The sequence below is a fragment of the Myxine glutinosa genome, chromosome 2, assembly GCF_964187855.1.
Source record: "Myxine glutinosa chromosome 2, kmMyxGlut1.1, whole genome shotgun sequence".
In the NCBI taxonomy this organism is placed as follows: domain Eukaryota; kingdom Metazoa; phylum Chordata; class Myxini; order Myxiniformes; family Myxinidae; genus Myxine; species Myxine glutinosa.
The window spans coordinates 33,452,899-33,472,628 of NC_136262.1; the positions used below are offsets into that span (position 1 = coordinate 33,452,899).

General features: G+C 44.6%; 2 protein-coding genes and 1 long non-coding RNA gene across 9 annotated transcripts in view; 1 reads left to right on the plus strand and 2 right to left on the minus strand.

Annotated features, from left to right (window-relative positions):
- The window catches only part of LOC137422722 (calcium homeostasis modulator protein 2-like), a 41,543-nt gene extending 40,034 nt beyond the window's left edge, over nt 1-1,509 (minus strand). The window contains exon 1 of the mRNA XM_078772854.1: nt 1,489-1,509. Within this exon, the coding sequence (XP_078628980.1) occupies nt 1,489-1,509 (21 nt within the window). The remainder of the gene's footprint in view (nt 1-1,488) is intronic.
- LOC137422652 (uncharacterized) overlaps nt 1-19,730 on the plus strand; it is a 1,758,619-nt gene that overhangs the window by 546,839 nt on the left and 1,192,050 nt on the right. The window lies entirely within an intron of this gene.
- GTF3C2 (general transcription factor IIIC subunit 2) overlaps nt 4,792-19,730 on the minus strand; it is a 44,407-nt gene continuing 29,468 nt past the window's right edge. For 2 of the 7 annotated variants that reach the window (XM_068108406.2, XM_078773124.1), the window contains exons 8-20: nt 17,081-17,179; nt 16,504-16,731; nt 15,685-15,796; nt 15,437-15,551; nt 15,285-15,316; nt 14,464-14,593; nt 12,321-12,462; nt 11,919-12,080; nt 11,746-11,833; nt 11,307-11,426; nt 5,577-5,735; nt 5,258-5,376; nt 4,792-5,044 (exon numbers count right to left, since the gene is read on the minus strand). In XM_068108406.2, the coding sequence (XP_067964507.2) occupies nt 5,308-5,376; nt 5,577-5,735; nt 11,307-11,426; nt 11,746-11,833; nt 11,919-12,080; nt 12,321-12,462; nt 14,464-14,593; nt 15,285-15,316; nt 15,437-15,551; nt 15,685-15,796; nt 16,504-16,731; nt 17,081-17,179 (1,456 nt within the window). In that variant the 3' untranslated portion in view covers nt 4,792-5,044; nt 5,258-5,307. Of the gene's footprint in view, nt 5,045-5,252; nt 5,377-5,572; nt 5,736-11,306; nt 11,427-11,716; nt 11,834-11,918; nt 12,081-12,320; nt 12,463-14,463; nt 14,594-15,284; nt 15,317-15,436; nt 15,552-15,684; nt 15,797-16,503; nt 16,732-17,080; nt 17,180-19,730 lie in introns of those variants that run through there. The other 5 variants (XM_078773123.1, XM_078773122.1, XM_068108409.2 and 2 more) reach the window with 5 other exon arrangements.

Here is a 19,730-nt window from a genome sequence, read left to right on the forward strand (position 1 = left end):
AATTCGCCATTGACTAGGTATGGAACAAACGTACCCGTTGGCCGTTTGTTTGCGAACGGGTACGTTTTTCATGGAAGTCCTTCACGAACTTGCTGTCCATGTCTGACGTGCGACCTAAGGTGCTACAGTAATGTGGAATTTATTGGTTTCATGCTTTGGCATTCGCCGTTTCTGCATTGTCTGTTTGCTTCTGGCCTCCCACCCGTGCGTAGCACGGGTATCTCACTAGTTTAATCTAATATCGGGTTTAACCGAACATGGGGTTCAGTTAACCGAATATCTGGTTCATTTAACCGAATCTTGATTTCATTTAACCGAACATGGGGTTCAGTTAACCGAATATTGGGTTCATTTAACCGAATATGGGGTTCATTTAACCGAATATCTCGTTCTTTTAACCGAATATCTGGTTCATTTAACCGAATATGGGGTTCATTTAACCGAATATGGGGTTCATTTAACCAAATATGGGGTTCAGTTAACCGAATATTGGGTTCATTTAACCGAATATGGGGTTCATTTAACCGAATATCTGGTTCATTTAACCGAATATCTGGTTCATTTAACCGAATATGGGGTTCAGTTAACCGAATATTGGGTTCATTTAACCAAATATGGGGTTCATTTAACCAAATATGGGGTTCAGTTAACCGAATATCTGGTTCATTTAACCGAATCTTGGGTTTATTTAACCGAACATGGGGTTCAGTTAACCAAATATTGGGTTCATTTAACCAAATATTGGGTTCATTTAACCGAATATGGGGTTAAATTCACCAAATATTGGGTTCATTTAACCGAATATTGGGTTCATTTAACCGAATATGGGGTTCATTTGACCGAATATCTGGTTCATTTAACCGAATATCTGGTTCATTTAACCGAATATGGAGTTCAGTTAACCGAATATGGGGTTCATTTAACCGAATATGGAGTTCATTTAACCAAGCATGGGGTTCATTTAACGAAATATGGAGTTCATTTAACCGAATATGGGGTTCAGTTAACCGAATATCTGGTTCATTTAACCGAATATCTGGTTCATTTAACCGAATTGGGCATGGGCAAATTGGGCAACTCTTTAACCGAAAAGAGTTGTGTGTGCACTCGGAAGATGCAATGGGCATGCACGATTCATCCAATAGTTACGCCTATCGTCATTGGAGTCGGTAATTCGTGGATGAGTTCGTGTTGATAAATCGATAAAAACATAAAATATCCAACAAGACAATTACATTGTGCATCAACATGAGAATGTGACACCTGGAGTCGATTTGTGCACCGGCACACACGTCATGCCCTTTACATGGAGTCCCAGGCCGACTTGGTGTCCTGAGAAATTCTCTGGATTAACAACCTGTTTGCTCTGGATTAATTAATACCACAAACAATCTTATGGAATTCCGATCAAACAACTGTCATGACTAGAACTGTAAAATGAAAAAATATTAATGAAAAATGTTGAACCAAAAAGATAATAAAAAACACCTTTAGAGAAGCAGGAATCATCGCTGCATGAAGAACGTTCTCATCAGGTGTTGTTACAGGTAATTAGTGAGGATTTGAGTTAATTTTGTGATTACATCAGTGGAAGGCGTTCACTTTCTTGTGTCCTACTTCTGTGTGCCAGAAATTGTTTGGAATGGTGCAGCTAATGGTAAACACGACCGACTTCACTCACCAGCCTCACTCCGTTCAAACGAGTGGAGACGCTTTATCAGCACGGTAAGTTGGATTCGAACCTTGGGTTACAACATCGTGAGGTAAAGTGGGCACCGAACTATCACTGAACATGAGCACCGAACTATCACCGAACATGAGCACCGAACTATCACAGAACATGAGCACCGAACTATCACTGAACATGAGCACCGAACTATCACCGAACATGAGCACCGAACTATCACCGAACATGAGCACCGAACTATCACTGAACATGAGCACCGAACTATCACCGAACATGAGCACCGAACTATCACTGAACATGAGCACCGAACTATCACTGAACATGAGCACCGAACTATCACCGATCATGAGCACCGAACTATCACTGAACATGAGCACCGAACTATCACTGAACATGGGCACCGAACTATCACTGAACATGAGCACCGAACTATCACCGAACATGAGCACCGAACTATCACTGAACATGGGCACCGAACTATCACTGAACATGAGCACCGAACTATCACCGAACATGAGCACCGAACTATCACCGATCATGAGCACCGAACTATCACTGGACATGAGCACCGAACTATCACTGAACATGAGCACCGAACTATCATTGAACATGAGCACCGAACTATCACTGAACATGGGCACCGAACTATCATTGAACATGGGCACCGAACTATCACTGAACATGGGCACCGAACTATCACTGAACATGGGCACCGAACTATCACTGAACATGAGCACCGAACTATCACTGAACATGAGCACCGAACTATCACTGAACATGAGCACCGAACTATCACTGAACATGAGCACCGAACTATCACTGAACATGGGCACCGAACTATCACTGAACATGAGCACCGAACTATCACTGAACATGGGCACCGAACTATCACTGAACATGAGCACCGAACTATCACTGAACATGGGCACCGAACTATCACTGAACATGTGCACCAAACTATCACTGAACATGAGCACCGAACTATCACTGAACATGGGCACCGAACTATCACTGAAAATGGGCACCGAACTATCATTGAACATGAGCACCGAACTATCACTGAACATGAGCACCGAACTATCACTGAACATGAGCACCGAACTATCACTGAACATGAGCACCGAACTATCACTGAAAATGGGCACCGAACTATCATTGAACATGTGCACCGAACTATCACTGAACATGGGGACCGAACTATCACAGAACATGAGCACCGAACTATCACTGACTATGAGCACCGAACTATCACTGAAAATGGGCACCGAACTACCACAGAACATGAGCACCGAACTATCACTGGACATGAGCACCGAACTATCACTGAACATGAGCCCCGAACTATCACTGAACATGAGCACCGAACTATCACTGAACATGGGCACCAAACTATCACTGAACATGGGCACCGAACTATCATCGAGCATGTCTACCAAACTCAAAATGCTTCTTGGGCACCTGTAACAAAAGCCTGTGCTAAAACCGGACTCTCGTGAGCCGATTCTCTTCACGAGTGCCCTGAGGGGCGTTTTCAAACATGTTTCGTGAGCGCCTACCAAAGAAGATCGTGCCAAGACCTAGCTTGAAAGCATCTCCTTCCACGGACGATGGGAGAGGGGAAGTGAAGCATGGGGGATTTGAAGAGCTATAAAAGGGCTGTGGGTAAAGTATCTAGGAAAGAAGGGTGTGAAGGAACAGGAGTGAAAAAAGGCTGAGGGGACCGAAGAGATTCAAAGCTTGAGAGGATTACAGACTTTGTTTCAGGACTCGATCGATTATTATTATTTGCATGATCATGAGTCCCTACTCGTCCTTCTCTCCTCTCATCTATTCCTCTTTACATTCTTCTTTCTGTCATTCCTTTGGCTTTGCTGGTTCGCTCGCTTTATTTCTTCACTCTCCTTTGCGCTTTGCCGTTTGTTTCTCGTCCCACCATTCGTATTCGTCATTTATTATTTCCTGCATCCTCCCTCTCCGTCCTTTCACTCTCTTTATTGTTACTCTTTCTTATTTCTTAACCTTCTGACCTTGCACACTTTCACTTTCGCACGTCCAATAGCCAATAGCTCCGTTACTGGACCCTGTGCCTCATCTACAGCGCCGGAGCATCCTGTCGAGAGATGCATTAAATACGTGCCGCGAGTGACGTCATTGCCCCATGGGAACACTGCTCCATGCAAAAAGTAGGAGGGGAACAAAGGGTCCCCGGTTTCAACAAGTGTAAGATGTGCAGGGGGTCAATTCTATCCGCATCTATTTCTTTCTTAGCTCATCCTTGTCATCAATTCATCCCATCATTCTTTGCCAATCACTCATCTCTACCTTCCACATCGGATGCATGATGCTGGCGTACGTACTGTAGAGTGTTGTTATGTACAAGATTCTGAGGGCAGATCTGTCGAGAAGGGAATAAGGGGGAATGTATACGTGCTGGAATTGTTGTACATATATGCCATTTCATTGTTTTCTCTGCTTGTAAATACTTGTTTGGCCTGCCATTGTAAATACCTGCACTTTTTGTTGTTGTCACTAAAGGCCATTTCTTTAAGAAACTATGTCCTGACTTATTTTGTCCGTTCTGATGGTGGCATAGGAATGCTGAGGTCATTATCTAAGTTTTATCTCAGATGCGGTTATGTGGCGTTTATACTGCTCGGCCGACTGACAAAGGTCTGCTACGTACCCGCTGGCAGGGTTCCCCTTTTGTCTCGCTTAACTCACCGAAACGGTAAACTGACCTTGGACACGAAGATCCATCCAGAGTTGAGAGTTGCAAACGGCGTCCGTGGTCTCTTAGACATGCCGTCCTCTCAGTTATCCAGAGGCGACGTCTCCCACAAAAACATCATGATATACATACATGATGTACCATACTTTTTAGAGAGCATTGGTGCTGCTGAACCAGTCTCTTGGCAAGTTCGCACCCACGGCCTGGTCTCTTGAGGCTTCCCCTACCCCCCCCCCCCCCCCCACCTGTATTGCTTGTTTCTTTGATTTTCTTTTCTCCCCCTATCTCCCCGAACATCTTACTCTTTGTCTAACGTTTTAAATGCAAAACCACTTTTCGCATATTATTAAAGACAATAATAATTATATAATTACAAGACAATAATCTTTATTAAATACAAGATAAAAATTTATTTTAAAATCTCCAAGCAATCTCTTGCACATGATGTGTATGATCACAAAGTGAAGTGGACTTTAGCTTCCTTGGTTGTGAAACAAATACTGACTCTTATTAGTCAATGAACTTGCTGAATTGGACAACAAGGCATGGACACAGTGTGCTCGTACCAGGCCAGAAAAACCAGCAGAGAGAAGCCAAAGATGTGAATCCAGGCAGGGGTTTGACCTCACCTTTGGGAAGGAGGGAATAAGAAGATAAATGCAAGATATAGAGGGGATAGGATCAGACAAGGGAAGGCAAAACAATGGAGGGAAATCAAAGTATAAATATGGGAACCTAAGGTTAATGAAAATCTTATCCCTCAATTCAGGCCCAGTACGAGAGTTGGAGTGAACCAGGCAGGCCTGTAAGCAGTTGGTACAAATGAAACTTTACAAACTCACTTTGTGGATTGCAAAGTGTGGCTTTAGAAGTGCGTCGTCAAGCTGAGAACTCATGTACTTCCCCTCTTGTCAGAGAGCCGCTTAAAAGAGTCCCGTGCACGATGCTTGAAAAAACTACTCTAGAGGACAAGGAGAGTCACAACGATAAAGGATTAGAAAGACTTTTAACTTGTTGAACAATCTCTCTAAGGCCTTACGTCCCGACTTTCATCCAGGCCATTAAAGTTTTCAACCCAATGCACTGTCTAACTTCCCCCAAAGGCCTGAAGAGGAATTAAATTCTGAAAGTGCAATCAAGGTTCTGCTGGAGCCTACCTACCAGGTCCGTGTCGTGGAAGGTGAGTCCAAATTCCGATGGTTTCTCTCCACCTTCCTGGCCCTTTTTTCCGACGTGAACCTGCCAAATGCTGCTGCACTTTTCCGTTTTATCCGTTTCCTCCTGTCCACTGGCATCTCTTTTCTCCATCCAGTACACAGGCTGAGAATGAGGAGAAGCAATACATTAACTCTTCATTGTACGTATAAAATGAGACATTCAAAAGGTTATAAAAAAATGTGCAAAATTGTTTCCCCATTAATGCAAAAAAGGACCACCTGTGCAAAAATGTCACAACTCGGCAAAAATAAATCGAACAAAACAGTGGACTGTCTCAAAGAAGCAGATTCGATAAGAAAGAATTCAAAAAGACAAATAAATTAATTTCTCCTTTTCGCAATGATCTAAGGAGTAATATAATAATAGGTTGTACACACCGTTAGGAATATAATAATAATAATAATAATAATAATAATAATAATAATAATAATAACTAGAACTGCCACTTTAAAACTGCTGGCAGTGATGACCGGTTTACTCGCACTCACTTTTGATACAACCCCACTTTTGATACAACCCCACTTTTGATACAACCCCACTTTTGATACAACCCCACTTTTGATACAACCCCACTTTTGATACAACCCCACTTTTGATACAACCCCACTTTTGATATAACCCCACTTTTGATACAACCCCACTTTCATTGGACATGCTTTGACACAACCCACTTGGATACAACCCCGACACACACACACACACACACATCCCCCCCTACCCCCACCCCTCCCCCCACACGCACACCCCTCCAAACACACACACACACACCAACCCCCCCCCCCACACACACAAACACACACACATCCCTCCCCCCCCCACACACACACACATCCCCCCGACACACACACACACACACACACACAAAACACATGCACACATCCCCCCACCCCCAACACAGACACACACACCCCTCCACACATACACACACACACACACACACCCCTCCACACATATACACACATCCAACCCCCCCCCCCCTCCTCCACATGCACACCCTAACCCCTCCCCACACACACACATCCACCCCCCCCCCCCACACCCACATCCCCCCACACACATCCCCCCCCCCCCACACACACACACATCCCCCCCCCCCCACACACACATCCCCCCTACCCCCACCCACACCCCTCCAAACACACACACACACACCAACGCCCCCCCCCCCACACACACAAACACGCACACATCCCTCCCCCCCCACACACACACATCCCCCCTACACACACACACATACACACACAAAACACACGCACACATCCCCCCACCCCCAACAGACACATACACACACATGCACACCCCTCCACACATACACACACCCCTCCACACATACACACACACACCCCTCCACACATCCAACCCCCCCCCCCTCCTCCACATGCACACCCTAACCCCTCCCCACACACACACATATCCACCCCCCCCCCCTCCGCCCACACCCACATCCCCTCACGCACATCCTCACACACACATCCCCACATACATACCCCCCCACACACACACACACACATCCCTCCCCCCCCCGCCCCCCACACACACATCCCCCCTACACACACACGCGCACACACACAAAACACACGCACACATCCCCCCACCCCCAACACAGACACATACACACACACCCCTCCACACATACAAACACCCCTCCACACATACACACACACCCCTCCACGCATACACACACACACACACACACACACACACACACATCCAACCCCCTCTCCTCCACATGCACACCCCAACCCCTCCTCATACACACACATATCCACCCCCCCCCCCCCCCCACACACACACATCCCCCCACACACATCTCCCCACACACACATCCCCACACACACACACATCCCCACACACACACACGCACATCCCCCCCTTCACACACACACACAATCCCCCTCCCCCCACACCCCTCCACACATACACACACACACACATACACATCCAACCCCCCTCCTCCACACACACACGTCCAACCCCCTCCCCCCCCTCCTCACACGCACACCCCAACTCCCAACTCCCCCCCCCCCCCCACATACACACATATCCACCCCGCTCGAGACACACACACACACACACACACACACACACACCCCCCATCCCTAACACACACACACACACGCATACACCAACCCCCCCCCCCCCCACACACACATACACATCCCTCCCCCCACACACACTCACACATCCCCCCCCCCCCCACACACACACTCACACACACATCTCCCCCACCCCACACCCACACACACATCCACACATGTCAATCCAATCCATGCACTGATTGCGAAAAAGCGATTTTTAAAAGAAAAATAACCTGAAATCGCAGAGACAGAATTATTTATTTTATCTGAGAAGCCAAACGAGGTTTCTTCTTCTTTAGTTGCTCACAACTTTGTGTCGAATGCGATCAAGTGAAAAAAAGTCAGATTTTGACCAAATCTGTTTCATTCGTTTGTTAATATATCTCATCTATTGACAAATCTGCAATTGGAATTTTATTTGAGGTTCAAATGACCGCGGGAGATCGCGTTATTGTGATCACGTCCTGGAAGGATAAAATAGTGCGTTTCTTCTTCTTTCAACAAAAAAGACATAGCTTCGAGACTGTACATCCAATCATCTTGAAATTTTGCACACTTCTTCCGATTGGTGAGAGCTACATTGCATTAAAAATTCAGGTCGATAAATGCAGTGATTCAAGTTACAAGCTTTTAAAAATTTACCTTCCATTATTTATTGTGGCCAAACCATGTGACTCATCAAAACGTCTCAAGTAACATTGAAACATCCCCCCATGAGGAACATTTGTGTAAAATTTCCACTCGATATCTTCACAAATTATGGAGGTGATACCATTTCTAGCTTGAGCTTAAAAATGTCATAACTCTGAAACCATGTGTCGGATGACATCGAGCTCGAAGGCTTTTTTGTTCGTCATGGGTATGCGAATACGCATGCTAAGTTTGGGCTCGATCCGTTAAACCGTTCCGGAGTAAAATGGGTTTTTGTGGTTTTTCACGAAAAACAAGATGGCGGCCGAACCATGTGACGTATGACTTCGAAATTTTTTGCATTCTGAGTTTTTTTTAACTAAGCATCTGGGAAAAAAATCCCAGTTTTGGGGGAGAAAATTTTTTGTTTGACGAATTCTAACCTCTTAACGTTAGCATTTTTAATATACTCGATACACATGTCTTTTATTCCCATTGAAGAGTTCTTTAGAATGAGCCATTCCTCAAATTTTTCCATTGAGCAGTTTCGGAGATACAGAGGGGCAAAGTTGAATGTGTTTTACAAGATGGCGCCGATACCACGTGACCTATATAACCACCTTTAGATGGTTATATAGGTCACGTGGTATGGGCGCCATCTTGTAAAACAAGATATCATACCACGTGACCTATGACGTCATAATTAGCATTAAAAAATTCTATGAGCCGAGACGATCATTTGATGAAAATTTCCTGTCAATCTTACCAGCGGTTACTGAGAACATTAATTATGAAATTTTCGGAGGTGCAAAATAGGGCGGAAGAATAATAAGAAAAACTCTAGCAGTAATAATAGGTTACTCTCCATTTCATGGAGAGTAAACCTAATAAATAATAACGGTTTATTTCAATTCTACTTCCGTCGTGGCCGAAGATCGAATTGAGGTAAGTTTTACAGTTGATTAATTTAACAAGTAAAATATAATAATGCAATAAGGTGACAATAAATTATAAAATATAAAATACAATAAAATGTAAACGGATACAAAAAATGACAATAAAGGGAACGCCAATGTAGAATAAAAATAAAGGAACACCATCAAGAAAAAACAATTGGCAGTAATTTGAAGATTCACACCGCATCAAAGTTCAGCAAACACTGCAATTTGTTCTTTAAATGGATGAGGGATGCCATTGGGCTATTATTGAATCTTGTGGTTTTGCATTTCAACTCGGTTAGTTGTTTTGAGTTTCGTAGCAAATATCCACTGTGAGATCTGTCTGCAGGTAACAAGTGGTGAAGTTTGGAATGTGGAAGCAATCTCGCGAAAGAACTGCAGAGTTGCTCACGTCTCTTCTCAAGTGACTCCAGACCACAATCACGTAAAGCATCCAAGTAATTATGGTAGTTTGGGCCAGGATTAAGTCAACGAGCCCTTTTCTGAGGGGGGAATGTCACGGACATGATGCATGACAATCCCTGTATTGTATTTGATTGAGTGGAATGGATCATCCTCTTCCATGTGCAGTATAGGGCTACAGGTGCCATCAATTGCTGGGGCACAGCTGTGCACTCGATGTCAAAAAAGTAACCTAACTGAACAGCAGTACCCCCTGTAGGTTAGAGCAGGAATTTGTAATTTGTCCAGGGTGTCGTGGAAAACCCACCTTCTCGTTGCGAAAGATACTGTGAGATCTTTGACGTCCGCCAACTAATACTGGCAGACCGGACGCCCAGGTTAACGTCCATCTGAGGGACGGCGCACAAAATGATGTCTTGTTGTGTATTGTTGTGACAGAACTTATAATTTATAACACGCACGATTATTGTTAGGATATTTCTCTGAAATAACCTCAGAGTGGGTCCCAATGTCTGGCCTACCATGTGTACGTACGTTAACATTCGACAAAAACATCTCACAAACTACCTGACCAATATGGACCACATTTGGTACAATGCTTCAGGAAAGTAAGTTCTCATGGGGTTGTGCTCCCCATCCGGATCCACCCCCTGTAAGAAGTTGAAAAAGGGGATTTCGCCTCAAATTCAGGTAATATATTTCAAAAATATTCTCAGAAGCCGTGAGGAAATAACCTCACGTAATAAATAAGTCAGTCACCCACGGGGTTATTTTTTGTCTTAAAATCGTTTAGTATTTAGAATGTTAGTTAAATAACGAGTCGAGAATGTGTATTGAAAAATAATACAAGGAACAGCCAGAATGTAACACAGCTCATCGTATAGACACACAGCAGTTATCAACAAGCAAAGGCTTGCAAAGCAAGTAAAAGCTAACCCAGGTGGGTCGAGGCTTTGGAGACCTTGGGCAGCTGTGTGAATGGGGCTATTTGTGAGGCAGGGTGAGTGCCTGTAGCAAACCGATAAAGGTGCATGGAGAGGAGAGATGGACCACTGAGACACAAAGGTAACAGATCAAGGAGAAGAGATGCTGGCGAAGTTGCTGGGATCGCATTGCCTTTGTGATGAGAGGGATTCTCCCACGGAAGTGATGACACTCTCGGATTCTCGGCGTCCGTCAGAACACGAGTCTCACGTGGACGAACCAGCTACGCGGCTTGCTGTTTATGCAAACCTTTGTGCACTCTAGGCAGGCCAATTCAAACCTGGTGGAGGTACTGTGGAGGACCTCTCACCTTTAACTCTCCTCTGCCTGTGGCTTACATTGCAAATCCAAACGGGTACGCTTTTCTCACAGACGCTAAACTAAGCATCGTCATATGAAGCCACCTTGTGCATGGTCGTGGCCTGGAGCATGCGACACAATATATTACTTGAAGGATCAGGACAAGGCCCAACAAGATGATGCCCAGTTACAGCCGAACCCAAGTCTGGGTAGGATCCATCTATCAAAAAATAGGGCAACAATATTGAGAGTTCTGCTCTTTTATTGTTCATTTTCTAATAGATGAAGAAGTAAAGAAAAAGATATGTGATGCAGCTTACGAAGATGTAGTGCTGGTACAGGCTCTGTTCTTTCCAGCAATTTGGCAGCATGGTGCCAACCACACTGCCCGCTCCATCTCCCATGTACAGTATGTTCGTCCAGTTGCACACCGACACCGTCTGTTGGAAGTGATCATTGGGATTCCTGTGTTACTGAAGGCTCTGCTAAGGATGGTTGTGCACAATAAGCATGCATTAAATCCTTCGTATTGTGGTTTCTGTACAATCACAGTAACCGCTGATAACACTAGTCGACAAAATCGAACCTTTTTCACTCATCAAAGGTGTAAACACTTTTATAGACTGGGTTTGCACGCTGATTCCGGGTTATAAGGAAAACGTTATGGAAAACCTCATTTCTTTATTAAACCTATTTTAACAGAAACTGTAAGATCTATATGTACATCCACCTGCAACATGAGCAAAGAGAAGCACAAACCCAAACTGAGGAGCTCTCTGCAGGTACAAGGTGTGGTTTGAAACCCAGGAAGCCAAAGTCCGCGTAAAGCATTCCGTTCTGGAGGAACCTGCACCACGCGAGGGAAGCACAACTGTAGAATACACCGGTTGCCATACGACAATGATTCAGTGGACGTCTGAGCCAAAACTAACCGTTTGGAGAAGCATTCTTGAGCGGCAATAGTTCCGCAATACTGCAAGGGCCAGGCAATCTCTGTCGACTTGTATCGCTGGCTCACCGAGACAGGATCTGGGACACGCCGAATGTCCCAAAACTTGATGTATCGGTCATGGCTGGAGGTCGCCAGGAAGTATCTGCACCATAAGTTGAGTATGTAATGGATATAAATATTTCCTGTTCTGAAAACTGCAATATAATTTCCTGTTCAGTCCAGGAAGTGGAAATGCACAAATGAATGGTGGGGTATGAAGCATATTGAATTAATGTTTGAGTGGTGGTGATGCGGTATTAGGAAATATACAAGTGCATGAGAAAATAACATAAACGTTAACAGGGGGATTAAGCAAGATTGTAAAATACAAGATGAATGGTACCGGTTGGTAGGTGACCAAACGATCGAGGAAACGACTCGGTTGTGAGCAATGAACAACTGGTAAGGGAAGATGGTGCACGAGTCAATAGTCCCAGTGCGAAGCAGGCATGAGCTAGAGGTCAGCTCCCAAATGGCTACAGAACCTACAAGAAGAATGCCTGTGGGTTCAATTGCCCCCATAAACAAAAAGTACCATTCACAATTCATAAACACATAACAAACATATATCATGTGCCATACATAACTACCACGGAAAACCATTCAGCACCATTAAGGTGCCATTGCTTTCCCCCCATGACTACGTATTTGCTTATGACCATACCATCGATTACCATACAATACCATTGCCTACATTTAACAAAGCACCTACCTAGCCTCTCGCATAACCACCTCTCAATTCACTCCACAATTACTGGAGAAGTGGAAATTTCACGCTACATCAATTTTTGTGCAAACCAGAGAAGTGTGGATTTAACAACATGCGAATATTTTGTTATGGGTTTGCTGTCCGGGTCACGAGTAGCCTCTCGGACCCGCTTCCTGGCCTTTGACACTGAAGCAGATAAGCCGCAGATAATTCTGCAATACAACTGGTTGCTAAGCAACCACGGACACCATCAGAAGCGACTAAATCTGGTAGGGCCCCCGCGCCCATTTCTCGTGTTACCTTCCCAGTGATTTAATTTCCAGATATATGGAATCATGCTCTCGACGCCCACTCTTATCTATCAAATAGGTATGGCTGGGCAGAACCTAGGTGGGACATCGACTAGTCTGATTGTAGTGAACCAGTGTGGTACAACTTCAACCAGTGGTGAGGTGTGGCTTCGGGAGCATAGGTCATGCCAGCCCTCTTTGACCTTTGCATGTTGCTCTCTCATTGGAATGCACCCGGTCCTTTCCTTCTGCATAGCTGCTCGGAGGGTTGGCCATGTAGCTTCCGCTCAGCCACACAGGGCCCGGCCATGTAGTTTTCTCCTCATTGATTGGGCTTGGGCTTGAATGGCTTTGATTTGTAATGTAAAATAATGCTTACATAATTTGTGTTTTATAATGCATGTTGCTTTATGTGCATGGTTGCGCTGTGGGAAGGTATGGGGAAGGAGAGGGGTTACGAGGGAATGTGAGAGAGATTAGAAGGGATTGAAGAAGAGAGGGAATTTAGACAGGGAAGAATTACAAATGGGATTCACCTGCTATACACACACCCACATTTCCCTGTCCACTGATACGAGGGGATAGGTAACCTAACTAAACAGAATTGCTATGGAAATATTTAAACTAGGGATCCCGTATGTGTTGAGTGCAACTCTTGTGGTCTTTCCAAAACAGCAACTATATTGACCTTTTTTAGAGAGATTACAGTCCCAGATCACACAAAAAATGCTCGTATTGTACGCATACTGTTGCTAGTCGCGCCATAGTGAGCAGCAAGCATCACACTTGGCTAGCATGTGTAGGGAAGGTCTACTCGGTTCGCAACTACTGTACTGTACTTCAGAATCCACAATTTAACATAAAACGTTGCTTGCTACTTCGTTATTTGAAGGCAATTTCAAAAGCAGACAAACTTCAATGTTTCCCAAAACGAACTTCAATAGTCACTGCACGGAGGACGACATGCAAGCTTGGATAAAACGGACATTCGAGTGAGCATTTCCGGACCTCATTAATCTCTGCATTCAATTAACTACAGTGTTCATTTGTAGTGCTTTCCTGTACTTTATCGGTATATTTTGCAATCCACATTTAATTAGTTCCGTACAGTGATAACACACGTGTGTTTCTGTACACCATCATCCCCAAGACATATGATCCGATCCGCATGTGTGTTGCCTCAGGTTAACATCGTTGAGATTGCCATGTGTCTAAGTTTAAAATGCTTGAACACATTTTCATGTCACTCAGTGCAAACAATTTCCACTTCTATATTAATCTATTCTTAAAAGCAGGAAACAGCCATCTCACAAAATCTCTAACCTATTGGAAAGGCGGTATAAACTACAAAGTAGAGAATTAGTTAGCAGAGAGTAAACGAGCTGGAGAACTGTACTAGTATTACTGTTTATGGGGCAGCTAGGCCAAAACAAAGTCGGCAAATGAAGGATAATTAGGATGAGAGGAACCTCACCCTGCCTAATTACCATCATAAAAACCTGCCGCAAGGTGAGTGTGCCCCTTATGAGGCATCCAGTCAAGTGAGAAACACTGCCCACAGCTTGCGTCCTCCTTGTTGAATATCGCACCCACTTCCAGTGTCACGAACCGCTTAACCTGCACAGTGCACATTGTAGCATAATTTATCACAATACGAGCAGTGTTCCTTCCTTCTTCCCATATTTAGATCCTTTGGGGCCATTCACATCACAGGTAAGTGGGTAGGTGGTTGGCCCAGCATTAAGGCACATTACGGAGTGTGGGGACTGGGAGGGAGTGGAGTTACTGTGTTGACAAATACATCATGCAATATGTGGACGCTCTCTCCCCCACCTGGAACAAAGTAAGGACATTTTCTAGGATAATGGAGTCTATTGGTTGCTTTAAAAGATTAACAAAACTTTAACAACATTCATATTCTAACTATAGCTATTAACTAAACCAGTCTGCGGGGAATTTTTATTTCAGGAATGATTCCTTGCTGGAGGTAGAAATAAAAGTGGACAACCAGGTATCAATATATTTTGTACCATGCCATCCCAAATATGTGTCATCCCTTCCCTTCTCTTACTCCTCTCCAATCCTCTTTCCCCACTTCTCTCCAATCCCAATCCTCCCACAATCCCAACTCAACTGCTTCCTCTCTTCTGCCATCCTCCCTTCTTTCCCTTTTCACAATTTGCCTTCCACCTCCTTACCCCTCCACACACCATACATATATAAAGATAGGCAAGCTAACAACATGAGCACCTGGTGGGCTGGAAAAGTATAAAGTTTGAAAAATTTGGCAAATATGAAAAATCTTTACCTTGAATATTCTCGGTTCCACAGGTGCCACTTCTGGAGTGAGAGAATAATGATTATGGCAATAGATAATAATGTTACGTTTTTATCCACGGCAGCAAAGAATACTACCGATAGATACTGTAAAGGTGACTGGTGGATTCATGCAGAGCTTACCTGATGGATTACTGGAAGCCAGAGGTAGGGAATCTGGGTGTGGTAGGAAGAAAATCCGAATCTTCCCATCGGAAAACCCAGCTGCGAGGAGGCCCAGTCGAGACATTTGCCCTTCCTACAAGAATCCAAGACCATTCCTCATGCTATATAGCTAATGGCAATCCCTGACGTCATATCCGTGTTTCGGTTTATGAGCCATTAGATATGGTGAGGATGAATGTGAAGACCTTAAAATTGCAGTTAATTACCTGTGAAGAGGAGCTAGCCACCTGCCATGCACCACTGGGACACCACTTCATGTCCCATATGCAGCCATAGTCAAGAGCAAGGCCATAAGCGAGGCTGGGTTCTTGATCAGAACTGCAAGATGACAAGACAGAAAACAAGAAAAAGAGCAATCAGAGATTGCAAACACTCGCCAGGATGTATTTTCAGTGGTTTTTAAGGCTTTTGTGTTAAAACAAATATGGCGGCAGAACCACGTGACCGATCACGTCATCTTTATTTTTTCTCTCCGCCAATTTATGCCAACATGACGCTCAAGAAATTTCATCTTGATCGGATGAAGTTTGGTACTTGTCCAATTATGACATCATAATGGAGGCACCTATGACATCATCATTAACATCTTTTATTCCCCATGGAGAGTTCTTTAGAATGAGCCATTTCTCAATTTTTTCTATGCAGCGCTTTCAGAGATATGGAGGTGCAAATTTTTTCGGGTTTTCCAAGAAGGCGGCCGAACCACGTGACCTATGACGTCATAACTGTCTTAAAAAATTATACAGGTGGAGTTGCACCTGTGGCGAAAATTTCCTGTCGATCGGACCAACGGTTGCAGAGAAAATCATATTTATTCTGTGCGGACAAACAGACAAACAGACTCAAATGCAATACCCTCTCCTCAGGTGAGGCTAACAACTGCACCAGGACAACATCAGAGTACAACATTCCACCAAAATAATAACATAGCTGAAGTGTGTGTCGTTATCGGTCATACCTAAAATCAAGCCGAGAACTCAAACACAAGCCAACCATTCTGCTATCCCGCACCCTCAGGAGAATACCAGCAGGTGTTCTGCAGAGCTCCAAGAATCCACAACTGCAGCAGAGAGGGTTCGACATGACACTCATCCAAGGTGTGCGTTGATCTCCAGCTCCGAGTACAGTACACTGAAGCAAACTGAACGGCAGCAACACCGTCAGGAGTTGGACACCACTCGAGTGACCAAACGGGACCACCAACAAAGAAAGTCAGGTCTTTCTCGTACTCTGTCACAGGTACTGCTCCAAACCTGTTCCACCAGAACCCCATTTGATGAAACTTATAATTAGAGTATGCAGGTTCAAATCAGCGAGTAAGATGACACTTAATAGTGTGGCCGTGAATGCAAACCCAGACTAGTCGAAACAGGAGTGTACCAACTCTGAACAATCCTGCCAATACCAGTTAATGAAATGCAAACCGATAATAAGTTTCGATGTCTATTTGTAGAGAAACATAACTTTGAGCAATGGGGTCTAAAGAAAATGAGTGGTGCAACTGCTCACAGTCCCAAACATAAAGGTGGATGAGAAGTGCAATTTTGGTGAGAGTATAGTGAGGTACCGCATCGCAATCAGACAAACGTTTCATTCACTTGCCTTGAGAGTCGCTGTGGAGGTGTGTGCTTCTTCGAGTTTTCCCTGTGAATCTCAAACAGCGGGGAAACTCTCTCCTCTGGTAAGTACGGCTTTGCTTCCCTGGAATTAATATCAACAAGTAAAAGTGAGAAAAACGCTGCCTGGAGGCCCTCTAGGAGCTCTTTACAAAGCACGTCGATTATTCACAGCGAAAGAACTAAAGCAAAATTTAAAGCAGTATATGAGTGTTGATGCTACCGGTCAGTTTATGTTTAAAACTTGGCATTGTACGTGTGCGGTATCCATGCGTAAAACTTTTTGATACTTTGGTAGTGTGTTGCATCCAGGAATGCCTATGACCCGATCTTCTGTGCCATTGTTGACTATTTTGATTGCTACATTGCTACAATAACGATTGGTGTAACAGTGGTTCATTCTTGATATGTGTTCCACATTCATTCTTCACAAACATGGGTTTACCGTGGGAGTTGTTGTATGCAGATGATCTGGTGTTGATTGCGGAAAGTATGGATGGACTGAAGGAAAAGATGAACAAGTGGAAGGAATGTATGGAGACAAAAGGTCTGAAGGTGAATATCGGAAAGACGAAGGTGATGGCAAGTGGTAAGGCATGTGGTGAGGTGGAAAGAACTGGGAAGTGGCCCTGTGTTGTGTGCAGGAAGGGTGTCGGAGTGAACTCCATTCAATGTACAATGTGCGCTGAGTGGGTTCATCAAAAATGTAGTGGTCAGAGAGGGTAATTAACCAGTGTGGCAGCTACATTCAAATGTAAGGTGTGCACAGAGGGAGCTGCAGATGGAGGAAATGTTGAGTTGGATCTTGGAGACGGCGTGAAGCTGGAAGGTGTGAAAACATTTTGCTACCTCGGAGAATTGCTGAATGGAGAAGGTGGATCAGACTCGGCAACGGTTGCTAGAGTGAGATGTGCATGGAAGAAGTTTCGGGAACTGAGTGGCGTGCTGATGAGGAGGGGAGTGTCGTTGATGCTGAAGGGAAAGGTGTATGCTGCATGTGTGAGAAGTGTTATGATTTATGGGAGCGAGACATGGGTAATGAACGTAGAGCAGCAACGAAGGTTGGAAAGGGTGGAAATGCGAATGGTTCGATGGATGTGCGGAGTATCGTTGAGAGAGAGGAAGACAAATGATGAATTGCGAAAGATGATGGAAATAGAGCCTGTGATTGATGCTGTGAAGAGGAACAGGTTGAGATGGTTTGGTCATGTGTTGAGGAAGGATGAAAGTGACTGGTTGAGAAGAGTGATGGAAATGAATGTAGAAGGAAGTAGAGGATGGGGAAGACCGAGAAAGACTTGGCTAAAGATGGTGGAAGAAGAAATGCGGGCAAGGGGGTTAACAAGGAGAGATGCAGAAAATAGGGCAAGATGGAGAAGATTGTCATGGGGACCGCAAGGCTAACCCCTGCTCTAGCAGGGAAAATGGCCTTAAAATGCATGTTGTTGTTGTTGTATTCATTCTTCACAAATACGACAGTTACGCATGCGACAAGGACAGGGCAACGTGTGGAACAAGGACAGGGCAACGCGTGGGACAAGGACAGGGCAACGCGTTGGACAAGGACAGGGCAACGCATGGGACAAGGACAGGGCAATGCACGGTCATTACAATACTGCTCCGATTCACACTTGGCATTCATCTATTAGTAAAAGGAGCAGCGTGTATGTGTGTGTGCGTCTGTGTCTGTCACACTTTATTTGAAAGAGTTCCTGCTGTTGGAGAATAATAAAAACTGGACCGTTGGAAAGCTAGTAATCAATTTACTTGGAACGAAATATTGTATCCGTTTAATCACAAAAATGCCTGTTTTAAAAGCCTGTCTTTTGGGGATGGAAAAAGACAATGCAGGACCTGGAGCTTTAGTGTCGCTGTTCCAATGGTATGACAGCAGGAACTCTTTAAAATAAAGTGAGACAGAGACGGAAAGATCACACAAAATTATATAAAGTAATAGTTCTTGAAGCAATAGGTAAATATATTGTCACGTCTGCAGCAAGTTATCACCAGCTTTGGACAGATGAACCTACCAGCTTTAACTCCCGAGGCTATCTCCCAATTATGGCGGTTATTGTGCGCGCAGGACAAAAGAAACATGAAGCGTTTAACTTCACGAACACAAGGGGTTTTTTTCCCAAAACCCAACCAAGAACACAACAACAAAAATGTAAGAATGATTTATAAGAAAATAAGGCACGGAATGAAAACAACAAAAATAAATCTGGGGTAAGATGCTACGATGAGGTACCTCCACACAGACACAAACACAGGGTAAGGTAAGAAAATAAAAGCCCCTCTCTGGCACTTAGCTGGCCAAAAATTGATCCTTTGGAAGGTCGGCAGTTGTTGAAGCCTGGAACCACCCGCGCGGGAGGCTCGGCAAAATGGTGACGACGTCGAATGCCGCTCTCCGAAAGCGTTCGCTATCGAGGTTGGTGGCGAGCACGTAGACGGCCATCTTTCCTTTCTCCTCCGTTTGAGGAAGGACGGTGCAGCCTCCAGCCCCCCAAAGAGCCAGCAGTCAAAGCTCCCTCACGATCGCCACACAAAACGCTTTCCTCCAAAGACACAAGAATGGTGAAACTTCTTGCTCGCGCTCTCCTTTCGTCACCCACCCCCATCGCCCGGGTTGAGTG